This window comes from Helicoverpa armigera, chromosome 3 (genome assembly GCF_030705265.1).
Source record: "Helicoverpa armigera isolate CAAS_96S chromosome 3, ASM3070526v1, whole genome shotgun sequence".
Taxonomy (NCBI): Eukaryota; Metazoa; Arthropoda; class Insecta; order Lepidoptera; family Noctuidae; genus Helicoverpa; species Helicoverpa armigera.
This window is the reverse complement of record NC_087122.1, coordinates 8,592,491-8,612,487: the sequence shown is the minus strand read 5'-3', so window position 1 is coordinate 8,612,487 and position 19,997 is coordinate 8,592,491. Positions and strand designations below refer to the sequence as shown.

Genomic DNA, 19,997 nt, shown 5'->3' with positions numbered 1-19,997 from the left:
AGACCAGCAACGAACTTAACTCGAAACATGGGATGAAGGCTGGCTTAAATTGTGCGAAGAGGCTCTCTAGATTTAACAAAGTAAAATGCTTTTGAAAGAATATACCTGCTTAAAAAGTAGCAGAAAATCTTCTTATAAAAAAAAAAACTATACACACACAAATGTGTTGATAAAAGATCAGTGATATTTTTTCATGTAATGAGAGAATATATAGTTAGAGCTCCCGTACACTGTCAGCCGATAGTTTGTTTAGGGTCATAAAACATAACAAAGATTATTTTAAAAAAGAGTTACCATGGAGTTTCTTGCCCGTTTTTCTCCATAGGAAGCTACTTTTGGAATGGGCTACTAGAATCAAACTTTGTTATATTTTTGACGTTCATAAAGTGCTTGTAAAGGCCTAAATTAAATAAATGATTTGACTTTGACTTTAATTAGGTATTCAGACCGACTGAAATTTTGCTGGAATCAAGATTTGATTTAAAAAAATAATCGCCAACCATCGGGTTAGCAAACGGCAGACTGTTTAGTTTCCAGGGGTCTCATAAATGAAATTCATAAAAAGCCAGTCATAATTTTTTTAAAGCTAATGAGAGACTAGTTAGCCTTGGCAAAGTGCACATTGACAAAAGGCCAAGAAAGTTCTAGGAAGAATGAAAAGAAAATTAAAATTTTACTAATGACTCATTAAGCACACTCGAAGTTTCCCGAGCCATGAAAACTAGCCGATTTTAACTTTATGCCTTCTATTTCTCACGTTAAATAACTATATATTAACCCTGATAATAAGTACTAATTCCCCTTTTTTATGTAGGCGTGTTAAATAATACATAATCGGTTTTGCAATATTTCAACAAAAGCGAACCAAACCAACAGTTACGAACAAAGACAGACACTCGTATATATGATTAACAAAAGTGAGGATTAAGTTATTACGGGACCAAATGTGGACGTTCCAATTGTGTCAATATAAAGCTTTTGTATTGTGTATCGAATTCTGCAAAATATTATACATACATGTATATATTTGTCCGCCCACGGCCTTACGTCACTGTGGTACGTTTTTGCAAACTCGACATTGGGCCTCTAGCAGGTACGTACTACGTACCTACCTATACAGCTAGCATAGATTGTTGTCGTTTGAAATACTTTTTGATCCCATATATGAAATGAAACTCTTGTGTAGGCTATTTTTTGTGTAGGTTTTTATTTTGACGTTTCCTTTAAAAAATTCCTTTGAAATTATTGTCACACTAAAGCTACAATTATATTAAAATTGTAAGGAAGTGTTTTAAACATTAATGTAACAAGTTTTAAGTTGCCTCTTAATTAATTTTTATTCCCATAATTAAAAGTGGGTAGATAAAATGAAATTTAATTCAACATTCCTTAACAAAATATATATTCAGTCAGCGTTAATTATGGTCAGCCTACACACGTTCTAAATGTCAGCAAAAATTAATGAAGAAAAATTTTCCGCCTGCGGCCGTTCTAACTGATTTGACTATTAAAAAGTTAAAAAGGTTGTGATAAGAAGTTCAACAGTAAGTTTGATGTCGCCTACGTTTCTTCTTCAGCGCTAAATATAGGCGTCTCTAGAGACTGCTGTAACAAATGGACCCAAGGAGGTTTGCCATAATGACTTCGCTTAGTGGCCTAATCAAGAATGGTATAATATTACCACTAGGTACTCGTAATGGTTGGTATAATATCGTTATTATTCAAGCAAATAAAGCCAGTTTTCCTGGTTCACTTTTTTGGAAATCCCCTGTGAATTTACATACGGTGCTCTGAAATATTCAGTACCTGACCACAGTACTGATGTTGTTATGAACTTTGCGTTTGTTTATCAAACCCGTGCGAATGGAAATATTGTCCATTTTATTTTACGTTACATTCATACACCTCTCTCCAACTGCTCTAGCTCTCTGAAATAAGGTTTTATGCACGCAAATGTTCCTCTGAGGATAAATTATGTATTGAAATATTAAGCAAATCTGTTCAGCATTTTCTACCAGCAGATGCACGCAGCTGGCTTGTTTTAAATTAAAGTATGTAGTGGTGATTTAATCATTCATTTGTTTCTTAGTTTTGAATTATATTTTTTTTATAGGTATGCATGGTGATGATAGGCACAATATTGCATAGGTATAATAAATTGTGCTAATATAGTTTTAATATGCTTGATTAACTAATTAACATACAAATACATTTCTAAAATAACACGATAATATCTTATTAGATTGATAAACAAAAGTGCAAAATGCTCATAAATCCAGCCTTGAAAATGTTTTGTTAAATTATAATATTAAAATTATCATACCTCGATTTATTATAAATTCCTTTAAGTAGGTAAATAAATATAATACCTACATATAACTGTGGATGTACTTGTTCAGTATGTAGTAAGTATCTTTAGGAAGCCTACTGGTGGTGTTTAAGCGAAGTTTGGAGCCTCATTTACATGGAATTTGGTCCTATCACGACGTGTAATACTTAACTCCATGCATATTAAAAGAGCTTTAGAAATTGAATTTTCGTATATTAGCACACCCATTCAAAGATTAGGATATTGATTTAGGATGGGCTGTTCAACTAGTGATTTCATAGGTAAAACCTATCTTTTCCCCATAAAAACAAAGCATAAATTACTACCTATCTATTTATTTAAAAAGAAAAATCCATAGCTTATCCAAGTTACTAGAAAACTGGTTAGTTGCAAACCCTGACTATGACACCTCAATTATAGACGATTTGAAGTGAATATACTTTTTGCAGCAAACTGAAGCGTATTTTTCTCGTAACAATTTAGTCTAAAATAAAAAACTGCTCTGTGGTATCATGCAACTGATATTTCGTTCTATTATTTTAATACCTTGCATTATCTTCGTGCGCTCGAATTGTCGAATGCTCGAGGAAAATTATATTTAATATCAATTTCCTGAGTAAACGCTGAGCTCGAAAAAGCTAAATAGGTACTCATAGGTACAGTCAACTTCATGTCAGTGGTAATAGTTTTATAGGAAAATCGTACTTATTACTATTGAGTTAAGATGCATGACAGTTACCACTCATGTGCAGTTTACTGTACCTACTCCCGTACATGTTTTGTTATACATTGAAACATACCTGTAGTTATTTAAATAATGTGTTCACCAAAGCGTGACCCATTTTTTTGGGAAATCTCATTATGCGTGCACACGTATATTGAGTTTGGATTTTCAAATATTTGCTTGTTTCGTGTTTATTAATGGGACTGCATATTAATTATCCTATGAAATTAATGTGTGCGCCAAATAAAGTTGGTGTTTACATTATGTATGGAGCAATAGCTACTGCAGTAGTTCAAAAATCATTTCCATGATACGTATCAATTTACTTTCCTGAGTAACACAAATTTACATAAACTTTTTGCAAAGAAACGATCATAAGGATGTGAGGAAAACCAAAAGAAAACCTACAAAATTCCATTACAATAACGTCTTTATGTCTGTAAAACATTCTTTGTTTCAAAGCGGTTGTATATTTTGTTATAACAAATATATTGTATCGTACCCTCGTCATGTCTTCAAATCCTCACAGAGCTTGTCATAAGCTAACCCATCTTACTGTTCGCAGTCATGTTGCTGTCTTTTTACATACTGCAATATGTTAACTAGTGTATTACTGTTACTTGTCAAGGTTCATCCTTTGTAATATGAATAGGATTGTACCAACATCAATATTTGACGACGCTCCGTGTAAATCTTCGCTTTCTCCTATTTGTATACGGTTTGAATGTGAAGGATATATTTTCTTTAGGATCCTCGAGTTTATCTGTAGGTATAGGTTAGACTTTCCAATGTACCTATATATAGTGGGTTATGCGTCTAAATAAAGGAACGCTAGTCTAGTACATACAATCCGCGTATATGAGCAAGCATGACAGGCCACGTCTCATGGGCCATACAAATCGTGTGTACATTAATTGAACGCTTGTTCTGAACGAAACTTTAAAATAACGAACTGCCACTCTTTTATAGCTTGTATTGAGTATTATATCGAAGTAAGTAGTTTCAAAGCGTGGGAGTGTTATTTCCCGACATAAATCTTTGGCCCAACAAAGACTTCAATTAGAGTGCGCCGTTTGAACTTCCCTTTTGTCAATTAAATCGGTTCTAGACGTTATTATCTGGTTCTACGATTACCAATCAATTTTCTGAGAGTTGTAATTAAATGTGTATTTTCGTCGCAACCATTTGAAATCGTGTTTTTGTTTGGAAGTTTATCTACAGTTAAGTGAAAGACAAAGATGTGTTTCTAAATCATTGCACAGTTTAACTCAAACTCAACATTACTTATAAAAACAAACAATGTGATATCTGGAGTTAAAACGGACCTTGATCTTTAAATTGGTTTCGAATGTCATTTGTTACGAAATATCGATCACGTCTAAATTAAGTTGGCTGTTTGGTTGAGCTTGTAATTCTCAGAATAGGGACTGTTTCAAAGAAAATTACAAAAACACAAAGGAAATTATACTCTGAAAAGCCGGAGGGTCGCTGGTAAAATATGCAATTCATCAGTATTTTCATATTTAGACAAATTGAGAATAAATGCTTCTCATTTTGTAGTCTGTATATCAGAGCTTTACGAACGAGTTAGTTCTTCCACAGCGTGCAGTAATATCAAATTTATTGACAATAAAACCTTATTGGTTCATTATATCGACACGTTAATACCCCAAAGCCTTGCTTCTGTTCATGTGACATCGTAACGTAGGCAACGATAATTGTGATTAACTTGTAATTAAGTTACTTGATTTTAAATAAGAGCCTTCCTTCCTGTTTTTTTAACGTTCTGTTTATTCAAGTTTAATCATATTACGAGGTGGGCCGCGCATGGAAACGCGGACCCGAATCCTGTTAAGTGCTTGCTAATTATTTTTTTCATAATTTTTTGGCTTTCATAGTATCTTATAACGTGAATGTTTGTGTTTAATTATTTTATAAAACGGAATATTATTCATAATAATTATTTTATATTTACTTAATTAAAGTCTAAGATAAAATCTGCCAAATCATTTTGAAACAATGCTTCAAGTTGATCATAAAATTCCGGCATCAATTTTTCGGTTACCGTGAAAACGGAACAACATTAATCAAAAGCGAAAGCATTTTAAAACTTCCCGTTTCGCCCCTCAAGATATTCTGGTTCGCTAATTGAATTGAGAAATAAACTTGCATCTCGCAAAGAGAAACAGTTCTGTTCAAGCATCGTTGTAATACTCCAATGGGTGGCTAATTACCGGTTGCAATAAATGCTCCTTTTCAGCCGTTTCATTTAATGAAATGTTATATTTAATGTTCATTTTGTGTGTTTTCGGATTCCTTTTGAGTTTTTTTTTTGGAATTACACGAAATAACTTTAAGTGAAAGTTTGTAAACCGTAAAATGAAAATCAAAGCTAATAGTAAGAATAGTAATAGGTCTGGTTGTTTTAATAAGAATAAGCCTGTTAACCAGTACTAATTTACCCAGAAGAAAACCTTACACTCACTGGGAAATATACATATTAAAAAAATATTATTATATACTCAGTTTTTGAGATTAATTTGATACCAGTTCAGCTTACAAATTTCGAAGGAGTTTAAAACAGTGCTTTAACTAAGATAATTATTATCCAAGACTTCGAGAGATGGATATACTATCTTCCTTGAAGCTAATAGTTTGTAATAGTATGTAGTTAGTGGATGCGAGCTCCTGCGTGTTTAGATGTGTTGCAGCCCTAATAGAATAGTTGCCTAGTTAGGAACTTCTACCACTTTAGTAGACGGATGTCCGGTAATAGTGGACTTTGTGATCAAAACGTGACAGCAAATAATCTCTACTGCTTACTACCCGTTCAAGTATTTTTTCAAACATTTTTTTAATATTAATGACCAGTTGATTTCCTGCGGTTTCACCCACATCCCGTGGGAACTACTATCCGTACCAGGATAAAATATAACCTATGTTACTCGGAAACAGTGTAGTATTCCAAAAGTGGAAGATTTTTAAAATCGGTTCAGTAGTTTCGAAGCCTTTAGGGAACAAAAGAACAAACAAAAAAGAATATCTTTATCACATTAGTACAGTCACTTGAATGTTTCAAATATTTACCTTTAATGAAGTTCCTTTTGACTTTTTATAGAATAACATTATAAATTATTTCAAAACATTCCTGCTGTTCTCCGTAAGGAGCTCACAGCTGCAAGAAGCCCAAATAGTTGTGTTTTCGGGACATAATTAGTAGAAGCAACGTAAGCTAATTATTTTGCGAGAAAAGGCCTTTCTGTAAGATGCTGCTCTACTTGGGCAACTTAATTGATTGTCCTGTCCTAGCAGCTGGTCTGTAATAGTTTATATTTATACAAAATACATATGAATTATAATTTATTTAAGTACGTTAGTAAATATGAATGATTTTAATTAGTTTACGTATATCAATGATAGGTTCACAAACGACTGATGAATTAATTAATTTATAATAAATATTCCATTCCGTTTATTTATTTATTTGATTAGTTATTCTGTACTAATATTATGGAGGTAGATTTTTTTACTTTGTCACTTTGTAGAAGGGATTTTTTTGGATTTATTGGAACGATAAGGTTTACCAATAGAAAGCCAAGTTGCTCTTATGTCACAGGCTTTATTTTATTCTAGCATGGAAAGTCAATTTTTTAGGAAGCACGCGAGCGACGGTTCGTATACACGTATGAATAGAACTGAAGATCAAGAGAGACAACATTTTTGGGACACACAAAGTAGTAGTAACAAATAGAAAGCTTATACACTGTAGGAATGAATGTAGCGTCTCTGAAACGAGTGGGCCGTATGTGTTCTAAAGCCCACCGCCTGCACACTTTAACACCACAATATATTGTTGTCCAGTTTAGACGCAGCAATGCATCACAGAATAGAAACAAAACGTATGCTTTGCTTCGCGTGCCAGTTTCATATTCTTTTCATAAAGTTATTCTATGTTTGAGAATGTGTGGTTTGGAGACGGAAGTCCAGTTTTGCTAGTAGAACTTACTTCTTATTGTTATTCGTTATACTCTCTAGGTATACATAAAATGATTCACATCTTCTACGATAATAAGTATAATACATTAAAATTCACTCTTCATTCCATATTTTTATTCATTTTGGGGAATTTTTAGTATCAAAACCAAAATACGTTTATTCTACAATCAAATTTGAATAATATTTTTTGTTAATAAAAGAATACGTAAAGAATCTTTTCCTACCTAATCTGAATACCAAGATTGATATTTGCCTTTACATTTGCTATGCCATCTATCACGCACTCACTGAACTATTTGCCGAAAGGGCTTCTCCATAAAAATGTGATTGGTAAACGACAAAAACCAAGGGAATATGAAATGAGCCTCCAATTGGGAATTTTGGTCGAACTCAAAGTTTTATGAGTTCGCCTCTTCCAACTTTTATTACCTCCAAGCTTTTTATTTTAATTTGCTCGTAATATAAAAAAAAAAGTTTTGATGTGTGCTTGTGTTCGAAATTTGAAATTAATCGACAAATATTGCTTGAGTTTCGTCTGTTATTTTCTTTGATCTTAAACATCTGTGTAGCAGTTGATTAAAAATTAATTCAGCGGTTAGGTGTTTAATTTTCGAAGACTATTTGTATTGCCAATGATGTTTTAGACTCTTTGGGGTTCATAAAATGGACATAGTGGATTTCTCAATTTTTCTCCTGTATGAAAATAATATGCTACTATCTATAACTTATCTATAAATAAACATTATTCTTGAGCCCTTCGAGACACATGTCTACATAACCTATTTAGAGTTCCTAAGGGAAAGTTGATACAACAGTAAGAAAAAGATAGTATCTACTTATAGTACCTATGTAATAAAACTTTCATATTACACGTATAGGACGCTGGAAGCTGTAGGCAGCGATTCTTTGTAAGACAATAGCAAATTGTATGAAGCTTATGTTCTCATCTTGCAAACTAATTTACATTGCAGGCTGAGAGAACACAATAGACGCAGTTTTAAGATATTTGTAGGTAAGACTGAAACTTGACTTCAGTTTTTATGGCTCGTTTAAGAAATGTAAGCTGTATTTTTTCTTTTTGTATCCATGTACATTTTCCAACAAGACATATTTGATGTCTCAGCAGAGGTAGGTCTATTCTTAGAATTTCATCAATAAATCGCGCTAACAAAAGTACCCTGAAATCGGCTATTGGTAATAATATACCTAGAACCTTATGAAACCCTTAAATCTATCCGTAATTATTTATTTATTTAGTACACTATGAAGGACTTACAGCTAAACAAAAACTAAACAATAGAAGGAAGTCATAGTCGACAGAGAGCCAACTAGAAGTCCTCGCTTATAATATCAGCTTAGAAATAAAAACTTTACTATGTTATAACGCTGAAGTCTGCTTGTCTGCTTGAACGCGCTAATCACAGTAAATACCGATAAGATTTATCAAGGAAACCTTCTACTTAGACTACTTTTTATCGGGGTGCGCGAGTAGTTCTCACCGGACCTCTTTGAAGGTTTGTAATCATCAACATCACATCAGCAAATTGCCGCCCACTGCTGAACGTAGGCCTCCCCCATCGAACGCCAACCATCACCGCTTGTGATCACAAAACTAAAATAGCAGTCAGTTCTATAAATAAGTTGCGAAATTAAGATATGTAGGTTTGTGTAGGCACTATAAAATTAATTCAAATGTGTTGTGGACAACTTAAATTGTTCGATAAATCACTTAGTGAACACTTTAGTACTACGAAGGGGAGTTTAATAGGCAAAGCGTTAATTCGTCTGTAATATAACCGTAATCAAAACTGAAACTATTCCGAGGGGGTTTGTTATTGTGTGAGATGCTCGTGAAGTGGATGTAAGTAGTAGAAGACGATAGAGGAGATAAATATTTTTGGTAACAACTTGAAATATACCATTGATGAAACGTCATCTTAGCAATGGTGTAGGTATTGAAATAAGGTCCATATTGGTTTGGTGACTGAGAAGGAAATAATTATTAAATATTTTCTTGTCCTTTTATTATTTATTTGCTTTTCTCCTCAGCCATGATATCTGTATCGGATACTTACCTACCTGGCATTCTATCATTCTACATTTCATCCTGGATCCCGAAAATTGAAATCTTCCTGAATTACAATAAAAAATGCTGTAAAATACCCAATTTTATATTCCACCCACTAAACATCAAAGATTGAACCCGAAGAGGGACCTTACTTCCGCAAGAAATAAGATGTTCTCCAGTACCTAATCCCATCTCTTTAAATATTATTTCAGCTGCGCGTTATTATTATACCCCCTATAAATGATCAAATGGGGTATGTTATTCCACGACCCACATTCAGTATTTACCTGTGTAGTGAAATCGTATTACGATCACCATCATTTACTCATTGAGTATGGTATCCTTGTTACAACCTTTTTTGTGGTAAGCGTAAATCTATGGTAGAAACCGGGAGGTTTATCGCCAGCTAATGTTATTTTTACGCTCCTCTCCTTGAAGAAAAAGGTAAGTCCCAATTACCCATAAAACGTATTTACATACCACTGAAATGTGTTCGATAATAACCTATTCGATGCTTTATCATCAATGTCTGCTATCAAACTTGGTCCTTTATTACGTAGAGATTAACTATTAGACAACACACCTATTTTTCTTGTTAACGATACATAAATCAAGAATTATAATGGAGGGAAACTACTTCCTAATAAACAGATGTTACACATTATGACATAACTTTAGCTATGTACATAAATACCTACCCACAAATATGAAGCACATAATAATATTATTGTGCGTCGTGACATATCTCAACGTCACAAATGTGGTTTCCACACATGTGAGCCTTAACAAGTGGGTTTCAAGTCGAACCAAACATCCTCACGGTGGATTAAAATCACTGTAAATATTGTCACCGACATCCGTATTGGCACACGGTCCCACAATAGCGTATCAATTGAACTAGACCCGAGACTAGCGTGCTGAGGGAATTTATAAAATCCACTAGAGATGTCACAGCTCCCGTATAATGTGAAAATATTTGTAAACGAATCATAAAGCGACTGTTTTATTATTTAAATGGAGCGTAAAAGTTAATCCTTTGTCATTTGAGCGCATCACAATCTTCATTTGGTTTAGTAATTCGGGCGGGCCCGAGCGGCGGGACAATTAGCATCTGCGCTTGACGTCACAAGTGAAAATAAAGCGCTGCGTGCGCTTTATTGCCCGGAACCAAATACAGTGTTAGACAGTATACATTTTTATTTCGTTGTAAACACGTGTTATGCAACTTCGCTTCATAAAATGTATACGAAATGTTATATTTTGAAGTTTACTGGTTGTAAAATGAAGTTGATGTTGTTTGACTTTAGTGTCATTTGTATTGATATCTATTATGATGGGGGCGGTCTTGTATATCGTTGTAATCATGCCTCGCTGACTGTGTTACAATATAATGATGTTCTTTATTTAATTATCTATTAAAAAATTCAATAAAATATTACAATGACCTAATTACAGTTTTGATGTTTACTTAAATACCTATAAAAAAATTAAAATTATTTAAACTAAAAACAAAAATCTCGAAGATTCAAATACTATTATTAGAACTGTGCTGTAATCTGATGACGGCTGAAAGGTGAGACACCGTCCATAATTACATAATGTCAAGATCTTGTCTCTTGAAAATGAGTTATCCGGCTTGACGGGGAGGAACGTGGTGGTCAAACATTTACAACTTTGACGTTCTATCAGAGTAGTAGAAACTTTATAATTGAAAACTTAACTAAGAGCTTTATGGAGATTTATCGTGACATGGAATATTGATTTAAATGCTTTGATCGTAACAATTAGAGAGTTATAAGACCGTTATCTAGCTTAGACAGTTGACTGTTGTCTAGTCTAATTGGAGCAATCTGATTAGTTGAATTACTTCGTATTTCAAATTTTATAACAGCCAGCATTACAAAACACTCGGAAACAATGCATACGAGTAATAATGCTGTATCTATTCATAAAGTTTCCTTTAAAGCTTTGCGTTACACTTCGAACTTTTCTTTTATTCTTATGTTTTTCATTACGACATGCAAATGCGTTGTGCCTCGTTAAAATATAATTCTATGCCGCATTTTGTAAATGGATGCGGAAGGAGTACTTTTTGGATCTCTTTGTAAGAATCGTAAATGTAGATATTTAATTCGACACGGTTCTAAACCATGGGTAAGAGAATAAAAGGAATCTCTTCCGTGTATGGGAAAATAGGCAGCTGATACGATACTCATGTATGTTGACTATGTAATACAGAGTGTTTTCCTATGGCATCTGGACTCGTCAACAAAGAGTACATAATAGGTTGCCATGGAAACGGATGGTTAAATAAGGAAAGCGGGTAACAATGGGGTGCGGTAAATATTTTATTGAGAGACACAAATTATGAATATCTAAAAAGAGGTTTTGAAACATTCACATTATCTTATGGTACTGAATCTTCAACTGTTGAATTCTTAAAGTTGACAATTTCAGATTTTATTATTCAATTTTAAAGTAAATAAATAAATGTACAAAGGGTTCATTAAAAAAATAATTATTTTCTATAAATTTAAAATTTTGCTTCGTTGAGCCACAATATGAATATGATTACTACCAAACTCGAGTATTAGCGAAGAATAATATTGGATCACTTATGAGACGAGGCTTTGACCTCGTTTATCTTGTCTGTCTGTCTGACACGTGTTTACCATTGCTTCAGAAAGACGTTATGATTGATTGTATGTTTATGAGCCTATAGATCCATTATTTTTTATATTGCATGCAAATTATGTGGTATTTTTTATTGAGAAAAAATGCAGAAATTAAGTATTAATTCTTAATAAAGATTTTACTTTTCCCTAATGTTTTTAAGTGTTGTGGTAACTGGTATATTATGTAGTTACTTGTTATATTACGAGTATGTAGGTACTGTACTCGGATATAGATCAAAATCTGTGTAATGGTACTGACAAAATGGATGGAATTACGGGATTTAGTCAATATTTTGAAACAAACTTGTTTCTTACTTCCCCTGTTTTTTATTGGTTCTATGCGAAATGGCAGCCATATTTAGGGCAAAATGTGGTTTCGAGTGGTGCTTTGGCACCAGTAGTAAGCTCGCTTTATCCGTTAGGGATTTTAGGAGTGTCATTGAGACTGTGTGAATTTTTAATTCTCTATTTGAAAAGTGTTTTTTTTTCCTTTTTGTGACTCACTTTGTGGCTTTTATTTACAAAGTTAGGTTAGGTTTTGGTCATTGTTTTATCACTACCTTTTACTATTTGTTATTGGTCATACCACGGATGACAGAATTTGTGTGGAGTTTTGTTATTGTAAACGTATGGCAATTTTATTGAACTGTGTACCCATAACTGATTGCGTTCAAATTCAATCATTTCACATGATTGTAGTGACTGTTTACAGAAGCCTTTTTAGGGTTCCGTAGCCAAAATGGCAAAAACGGAACCCTTATAGTTTCGTCATGTCCGTCTGTCCGTCTGTCCGTCTGTCACAGCCGATTTACTCGGAAACTATAAGTACTACAGTGATGAAATTTGATGGGAATATGTGTTGTATGAACCGCTACAAAAATATGACACTAAATAGTAAAAAAAAGAATTGGGGGTGGGGCCCCCCATACATGTAACTGAGGGATGAAATTATTTTTTTCGATGTACATACCCGTGTGGGGTATCAATGGAAAGGTCTTTTAAAATGATATAAAGTTTTCTAAAAAACATTTTTCTTAAAGTGAACGGTTTTTGAGATATCAGCTCTCAAAGTCGTAAAAAGTATGTCCCCCCCCCTCTATTTTTATAACTACGGGGTATAAAATTCTAAAAAAAATAGAGGTGATGCATGCTAATTAACTCTTTCAACGATTTTTGGTTTGATCAAAGTATCTCTTATAGTTTTTGAGATAGGTTGATTTAACTGTAATTTACGGAACCCTTCGTGCACGAGTCCGACTCGCACTTGGCCGGTTTTTCATTTTTATTTCAACGTGTAAACAGTAAAGTAAATGTTTGTCATAGCGCTTTATAACTCGTTAACCGTGCAACAACTCCATATTCAAGCCTGAATGAGATTTGTTTGGGGACGATTGGAAGACGATACCTACTGTCGGTATATCTGGTATGGTACTATGAGATGTGCGTGTGAAAGTTTTTAAAAATTAAATACTAAAACAAATGCTACTGGTAACTGGCTGTTTTTGTTCATTATTTATATTTTTATTCCTTGTTTACAGGTGCTTTGTGCTGCGACGAAGAGTACAGACTGGTGCGACACCTGATGACGCGCTATGACGCCTCTGTGAGGCCCGTGGAGAACTCCTCACAACCTCTCCTCGTCACCTTCGGAGTGTCACTGCATCATATCATCGATGTGGTTCGTATTTCAATATAATATTTATTTAATGTGAAGCTTAAAGTCGTGTTCAGAAAGAAAATTGGTTAGCTACCGCTGATCTACCAACACGTATCGGCGCTGATCCATTTTGTAATAGACATTGCCTCACGTTAATTTAATCTGGTTGCTTCATGTTAACCGAATGAACCATCGGCGCTGGCTACCAGATTTCTTTCTTTCTGTATACGGCGTTATATGTGTAGAAACATCCTCGTATCTTAGTCCTAAGCTACAAAAAAGAATTGTACCCGTATCAGTACTCGTTCAAAGAAAAACGTGTAATTCATATACTTAGAGCTCTTTGCGCAAAAAAACTGAAAGAAATGGAAATCCTTAATACATTGTGATACCTATACAATGTGGGTCCACATGAATTGTTTAAAGTCTGAACACTGCTAAGAGGTTCTAAGTGTAACTGTTATTATCTATGGATGCATCGTGGATATATGTATATTCATAGGTATTAACTCTTCTCTTCTCATTTTTGCTGAAAATATTTTTGAAGCGTTAAAAAAGACTGACAAAGCAAATGTCTCGAGCAAGATTAGAAAACTAAGATGAGAATCTGCCCACAAAATATTCTTGAAAAGTTATCCCGTGTGCTCACATACCGCTGATGTGAAACTCCGCCCGTCGTTTGAGAAAATTAAAACTGTCTTACGAACTTTTCAACTAATTACATCAAGAAAAATATAGGGTACTGAGCTGTGACCGTGACGAAGTTACATAACAGTACTCTGTTAATTGTCTTTGAGTGAATGTTTTTAAAGGTACATTTGTGATGTTATTGGATAAAATTATGTTAGTCGGTGAATAGTATCACAAGTGAGAACTGATAAATAGCAGCTTACATAGCTTTCCTTGAATCATGAGCTATCTAAAACTATTTATTTTTCAAATCAGACTAGTGAGAGAACCCAATTCTGGGTTAAGCTCGCCATTGTACATAAACTGTCTGTATTATTTTTATATATTTGTTGTTAAGTGTGCAATAAATAAAGAATAAATAAGTGGTTCCTGAGATTAAGCGAAATAAACCAACTCTTTTCTTTAAGGCACTCTTTTCACAAGATATTTTTGTTACGGGTTAAGAGAATGGTTTCTTCTGCTATTCTAGTGAGTATACCGAGATACCTAGGAAGTTTCTGGGGCATTCAGTAGTTTCTGTCTAGGGTTTAGTGCTCAGTTTAAGGCAAAAGGTTCGGATCCTACCTGGATCTTTAACATTACTGACAAAATGAGGGTTTATGTACCTTCTAACACCTCTGTCTAACTTTTGGCAGGTCTGTAATGTCGGCTAGGTGCTTCAGAATTTCTGGAATTCTTGTTACTTACTTCACTCGTAACGAAATATTGCGGACGCTCAATATACTCGTAATTTCAATGTAAAATTGTAGGTACTATTTAAGAAGAACTTAAATGTTCATCAATAGTGGTGGTGGCCAGGGGATATCGGATAGCCCGGGTAACTGGGTTGAGAAGGTCAGATAGATAGTCGCCCTAAGTATAACACTGGTACTCGGCTGCTACCGGTTAGACTGGAAGCTACGCCAACATAGTTGGGAAAAGGCTAGACAGAATATAAATGGAGGTGATGTATGGTAGTGATAAAAAAGTACCTAAAGTTTATTCAAGTGATGATTTCTATTTACCTACGTTGTTGTTGTGATAATTATAATTTACGCAAACAGGTTAAACACAATTAACGTTGTAATAAAGATACAGGTAACGTAATAGCCTTGGGACAAGCTTTGTTGTGGCGGGTTATTGTAGAATCCTATTAAATTAATGGTAGGAAAACAAAATAATATTCAATTGTTATTCTATTGCAGATAAAATATTTGTTTGAAATCCTTAAGTGGTATACATATTTCTGTCCAATATACCCATTCTCAACTCCCGTGGTGGAAGCAGTTTTCAGAGACTAATTGTAATAACAAACCAGACCAAAGATCCTAGGATTGTCAAATAGTATTTATAGATTCCTGGTCTAATCATTCAGGCATATCCAATTCAAACTGTAATAAAGGAAGTAATCTGACGATTTCTTCGAAGAAGGATATGTAATATTTATCTAATACACTTTTTGGGGGATAAGATATTGTCTTAAACACGAGTAAAAAAACTGACCAAAATACACGTAATAAATAATCTTCAGTGGACAAAGAAAAGACAATCCATCTTAGCCAAACGTATCTTATGTTAGAAAAGATACACTTTCAAGTAGAAACACTTTTTGTCCGCTCATAGTTTTTCGTCTATCTACTTTATTCTGATTTAAAAGAACTGGTTCCAAAAGAATACGAGGGAAGATATTAATTAAATTTAAGAGTAACAAAAAAATATATTGGAGTTTGTTTAACCTAATTGTTTTAAATTAGCGTAATAAAAAATGAGTTATTACTGTAATTTGTGTTAATTGATTTTATCTGCAAAATGTCGGTGGACATAAAAAATTTGATAACATTACCTACATTTGTCCTGGGTTTAAGTTAGTAGCGTCTGCTTGTGATAGGCAACCATAATGGCGACATTCCACCGTAGTGCGGTGACAAGGCATAACAATGTTTCTTCTGGTCTATTCGCTGTAGTAACAAACATGCAAACATTTCTAAAATGTTCGCGAAACTGCAACCTTTGTCTGCGAACAAATATATACTAGCAGTGGACGACGCCGACGTTATTTTAGAGGAATCTCGCCATAACAATTGTACGTACATATAAAACAATCTAAAGCACTAAGGAATTACATAGCTTTCTAGGATAGATTTAGTAGTTTCTGAGAATCAACGTTTACTGACTTTACCTCTTGATGTAGTTAATGAAGATAAATGAATTGACTTTGATCCTGATCTACTGAAACTAAGTGCATTCATATATTTATTAACTAAACTAGCTTCTGCCAGCGGCTTCACACGCATCCCGAGGAAACTTTTGCACCAGATAAAGAGTGGTTCCTCGATAAATGGGCAAACACCGAAATGATTTTTCAAATTGAACCAGTAGTTCCTGAGGTTAGAGAGCACTCAAGCAAGAAAACTTTTCAGCTTTAGTATAGTTTAGTTCGTTATCAAGATACATTTTTGTTCTATTATGGTTCTTGATATATGAGACAAAAATACGGCCTTAAGCCACAGCTTTATAAATAGCTACACAATGAAATTGTCTCGTGCTTTGATTCTGATGTCAGTGAAGAGCAAAGTTTTTCTTTCATTCGCCATGATGTTTTTAAGCAGTTTTCCTCTTCAAAGTTTCCTTGTCTTGAACCCCTGTCAGTGCGAATACGATTATTCAATAAGATTAATTAAATGGCTATGCTCTTCCTTATTGTTTTGCCATGAATATCATCGTCAGTTGCCTTTTTATTCACTCGTAAGTTACATTGCTAACCCACCCAACACTATGATATCAATAGTTATTTGTTATACAAGAGTGCAAAGTTGCTTTTTAACCGCGGGCTCAATTTTGATGACCGAGCAAGCGAAGGATTCCAAAATTGAAACACGAGCGTAGCGAGTGTTTCAATAATTAGAATCCTGAGCGATAGCGAGGGAATGGCGAAATGAAAAAACAAAATGGCGCGCAAATATGAGTATCAAATTAAAAAGTAGTACCTATTAAAGTTCATTTATTTGAAAACTCAGTTTAAAAATGAAACGAGGATAAAAATCTATGTAAAAACAATAATAAAAATTACTTAATTAATTGAATAATTATTTTAAGCAGTATTTTAGAGGTATTTGTTTAATATGTATTTGTTTGAAAAGTCTTATCAAGATTGTCACAAATCATCGATATATATGTACTACGTACTAGATAGAACGTTCCGAACAAAAAGCTTACCACACTGAACTGCAGTGCAGACTATGCAGTGCCCAAAATGGCAAATCAGAGCGATTTTGACGCCTGCGTCAGATGGATGTCTATGAAACGACAATTATAAAATAGAAAATACATATCAAGGTATAAACTTACACATATAAACTATTCGAGAGTCAAGTTAGTAAAATTACACGCTGTTCATGCTATTACAACGCTTGTATATCATACTTTTCATTTATAATTCAATTTTACAAATATGCATTAATTTGTTCCCGCCCGCCATCTTAAATTATGGATTAAGAAAATCGTGCAGAAACAGATGTGCCATAAAACTGGCAGTAGGTAAAATATCAATGAAAACAGACTTCACTTTGTCATGGTATGTTCTTACTTTCAAGAAAAAATAATTAAATTCGCGAAAATTTGTGATAGCCCTCTTAAGAAAAAAAACATCGTAATTAATATTAAAAACTCTAAAAATAAGTTCCTGGTTTTAATATATTACATGATTTTGCATTCAATTAGATATAAATAAACTTTTTGATATATTACATGATTTTGAATTCACTTAGATATAAACTTTTTGAGTAATGAAAAATGTAGGCAAAATACGAGCGACACTTCAGCAATTAACATCAATGAGGATGACTATATGTCACAATACGTCAACGAGATGTCAACAGACGACATAAGCGGGTAAATTATTTGTATGGATGTTCTTGTCTATCGCTAGAATATATGTCAATGTCACAAATGGAGTATTGCACACGATGTTCCAAATTCAAATCACTTTGCCGCTCTAGAGGATAAAAACGGCTTTTGCGCTCAGATATCAAAGGGTAAAACTACTCTTTCCGAGATGGTGGGATGAAAAATATATATTTTTTTTAAAGAAAGTTTTTTTTACAAAACAGAAATAATTGTGTGCTCTCTTGAATTTGTTTATCGTTAGTTTAAAGGTTTAAACATTCGTTTTACTCTGTGGTGTAGACCAACCCAATAAAACTAGTTTACAAAGTATTGTGGTTACATAAAACATTTCAAACACAGACGTCAAGAAGCTTCATCTCCGTTGTTCGTATGCAAAAACCTCGCAAGGAATTACAAGCAAATAGTCTGAAACATGACGATAGTAACTACATTTTGCGAGTAACTCGTGAATTTCCGAACGTTTTTATTAAATTTCTTAGGCTGGTGTATTCGGGCATAGTCTTTCACCTGCCGTGACTTATACGATACTGTAAATGTTAAACAGCTACATGTATAACGTAGGTAGGTACTATGTTATGTAAAAATTAAAAATGGTAATGTGTCACAAACAAACTTATGAAGTCCTCTTGTACCCGGCTTTAATAAAACTATTTTAAAAGAAAACTTCTTTGAAAGTCCCACGCTACGCTATGTTATTATTCTAGGACATCATGTTATTTATATATTACGTTATTTTTATTTTGTAAATAACTAAAAACAGAATATGATCTGAAGAAAGGTTAGATAGAATGAGTGTGGGCGTCACTACCGTATCAGATTATTTGAGAACATCCCTCACTAATGAGCGAACTAAAAACGAAATCCTATGTGAAACATGAATAAGTTTTATATTGCAATTATTATTAATAGTGTAATCACACGAATAATCACGGTGTCTTGACTAAATTTCTAATTATATTCCCTCATTTTGTGTAACATTCCCTCATTTTGGAAAATGGTGTCGTTTTCATTCGCAATTTATCTGTTACGTAATACGACAATGTTGGAGATTACTGGTGTAACTTGCGACACGTGTAAAAGATATTATATTAAGAGGTAAATATAGAAATACCACGAAAAATAAATATTTAGCAGAATTATTTGTGCCGACAATCCTATTTATTTGAGACATACATTTTGAGTATAATCATGAAATAATGACGGATTTGACGATGGATTCTGAAATGAAGCCTGTATTTAAGTCAGTTTGAGTGGGAATTATCACGATGAGTGTAAGTGCTCAATTCATGCTATATGTATTTGTAGTTCTTTAGCGCGTCCATATGTTTAAATGTTTTGTTTTTGTTCGATATTTATGCCGTGATTTCAAGAAAGTTAAACAAACACACCAATACAGACGCGAATACGGTTTTTATTTATGGGTATGTAAAATATTATCTCTTCAACTTTTTTCTAAGTACTCCGTCAGTGTTTAAATACACAAGTAAACCTCATTGATTAATCTGCAAGAGATCAAAGATCCTAAACCCTAACTTATCTTTAAACTGTACACTGCTACAGGCTGACCCCGATAGGTACATACTACGTATGTAGGACTACACGTGTCCGCTCCATTGATTGTCTCTCCATCTACACTTCTACAGTATGACCACATTGACCACTATCGATGACTTTACTCCTCCGGGAGTATAACTTCATTGCCAATTCTATCCGTCAGAGGTACCGAGCGTAGCTCTTCCCTGCACTAGTGACCTTGAACCTGCTGACCTATGGACAGTATTCGAGATTCAGTTTCATAAGTCATTGCTTTAGGTTTAAAGAGGAACTACAGTACAAGTAGTCTATTCGTCAGTCAGTAGCCGATAGTGATAGTGGAGTATGATAGTGGAGATAAACTAGCAAGAATTATATTATTTCGGCGTTGAAATAGGCAGTTTGAACCTACTATAATTAATGGTCTCCTAATAAAATAT

The 19,997-nt window shown here is 33.8% G+C and overlaps 1 protein-coding gene across 1 annotated transcript in view; it reads left to right on the top strand.

The window, feature by feature from the left end:
• Window positions 1-13,334: 13,334 nt before the first annotated feature.
• LOC110375850 (neuronal acetylcholine receptor subunit alpha-10) overlaps window positions 13,335-19,997 on the top strand; it is a 59,796-nt gene continuing 53,133 nt past the window's right edge. The window contains exon 1 of the mRNA XM_064043597.1: window positions 13,335-13,470. Within this exon, the coding sequence (XP_063899667.1) occupies window positions 13,375-13,470 (96 nt within the window). The 5' untranslated portion in view covers window positions 13,335-13,374. The remainder of the gene's footprint in view (window positions 13,471-19,997) is intronic.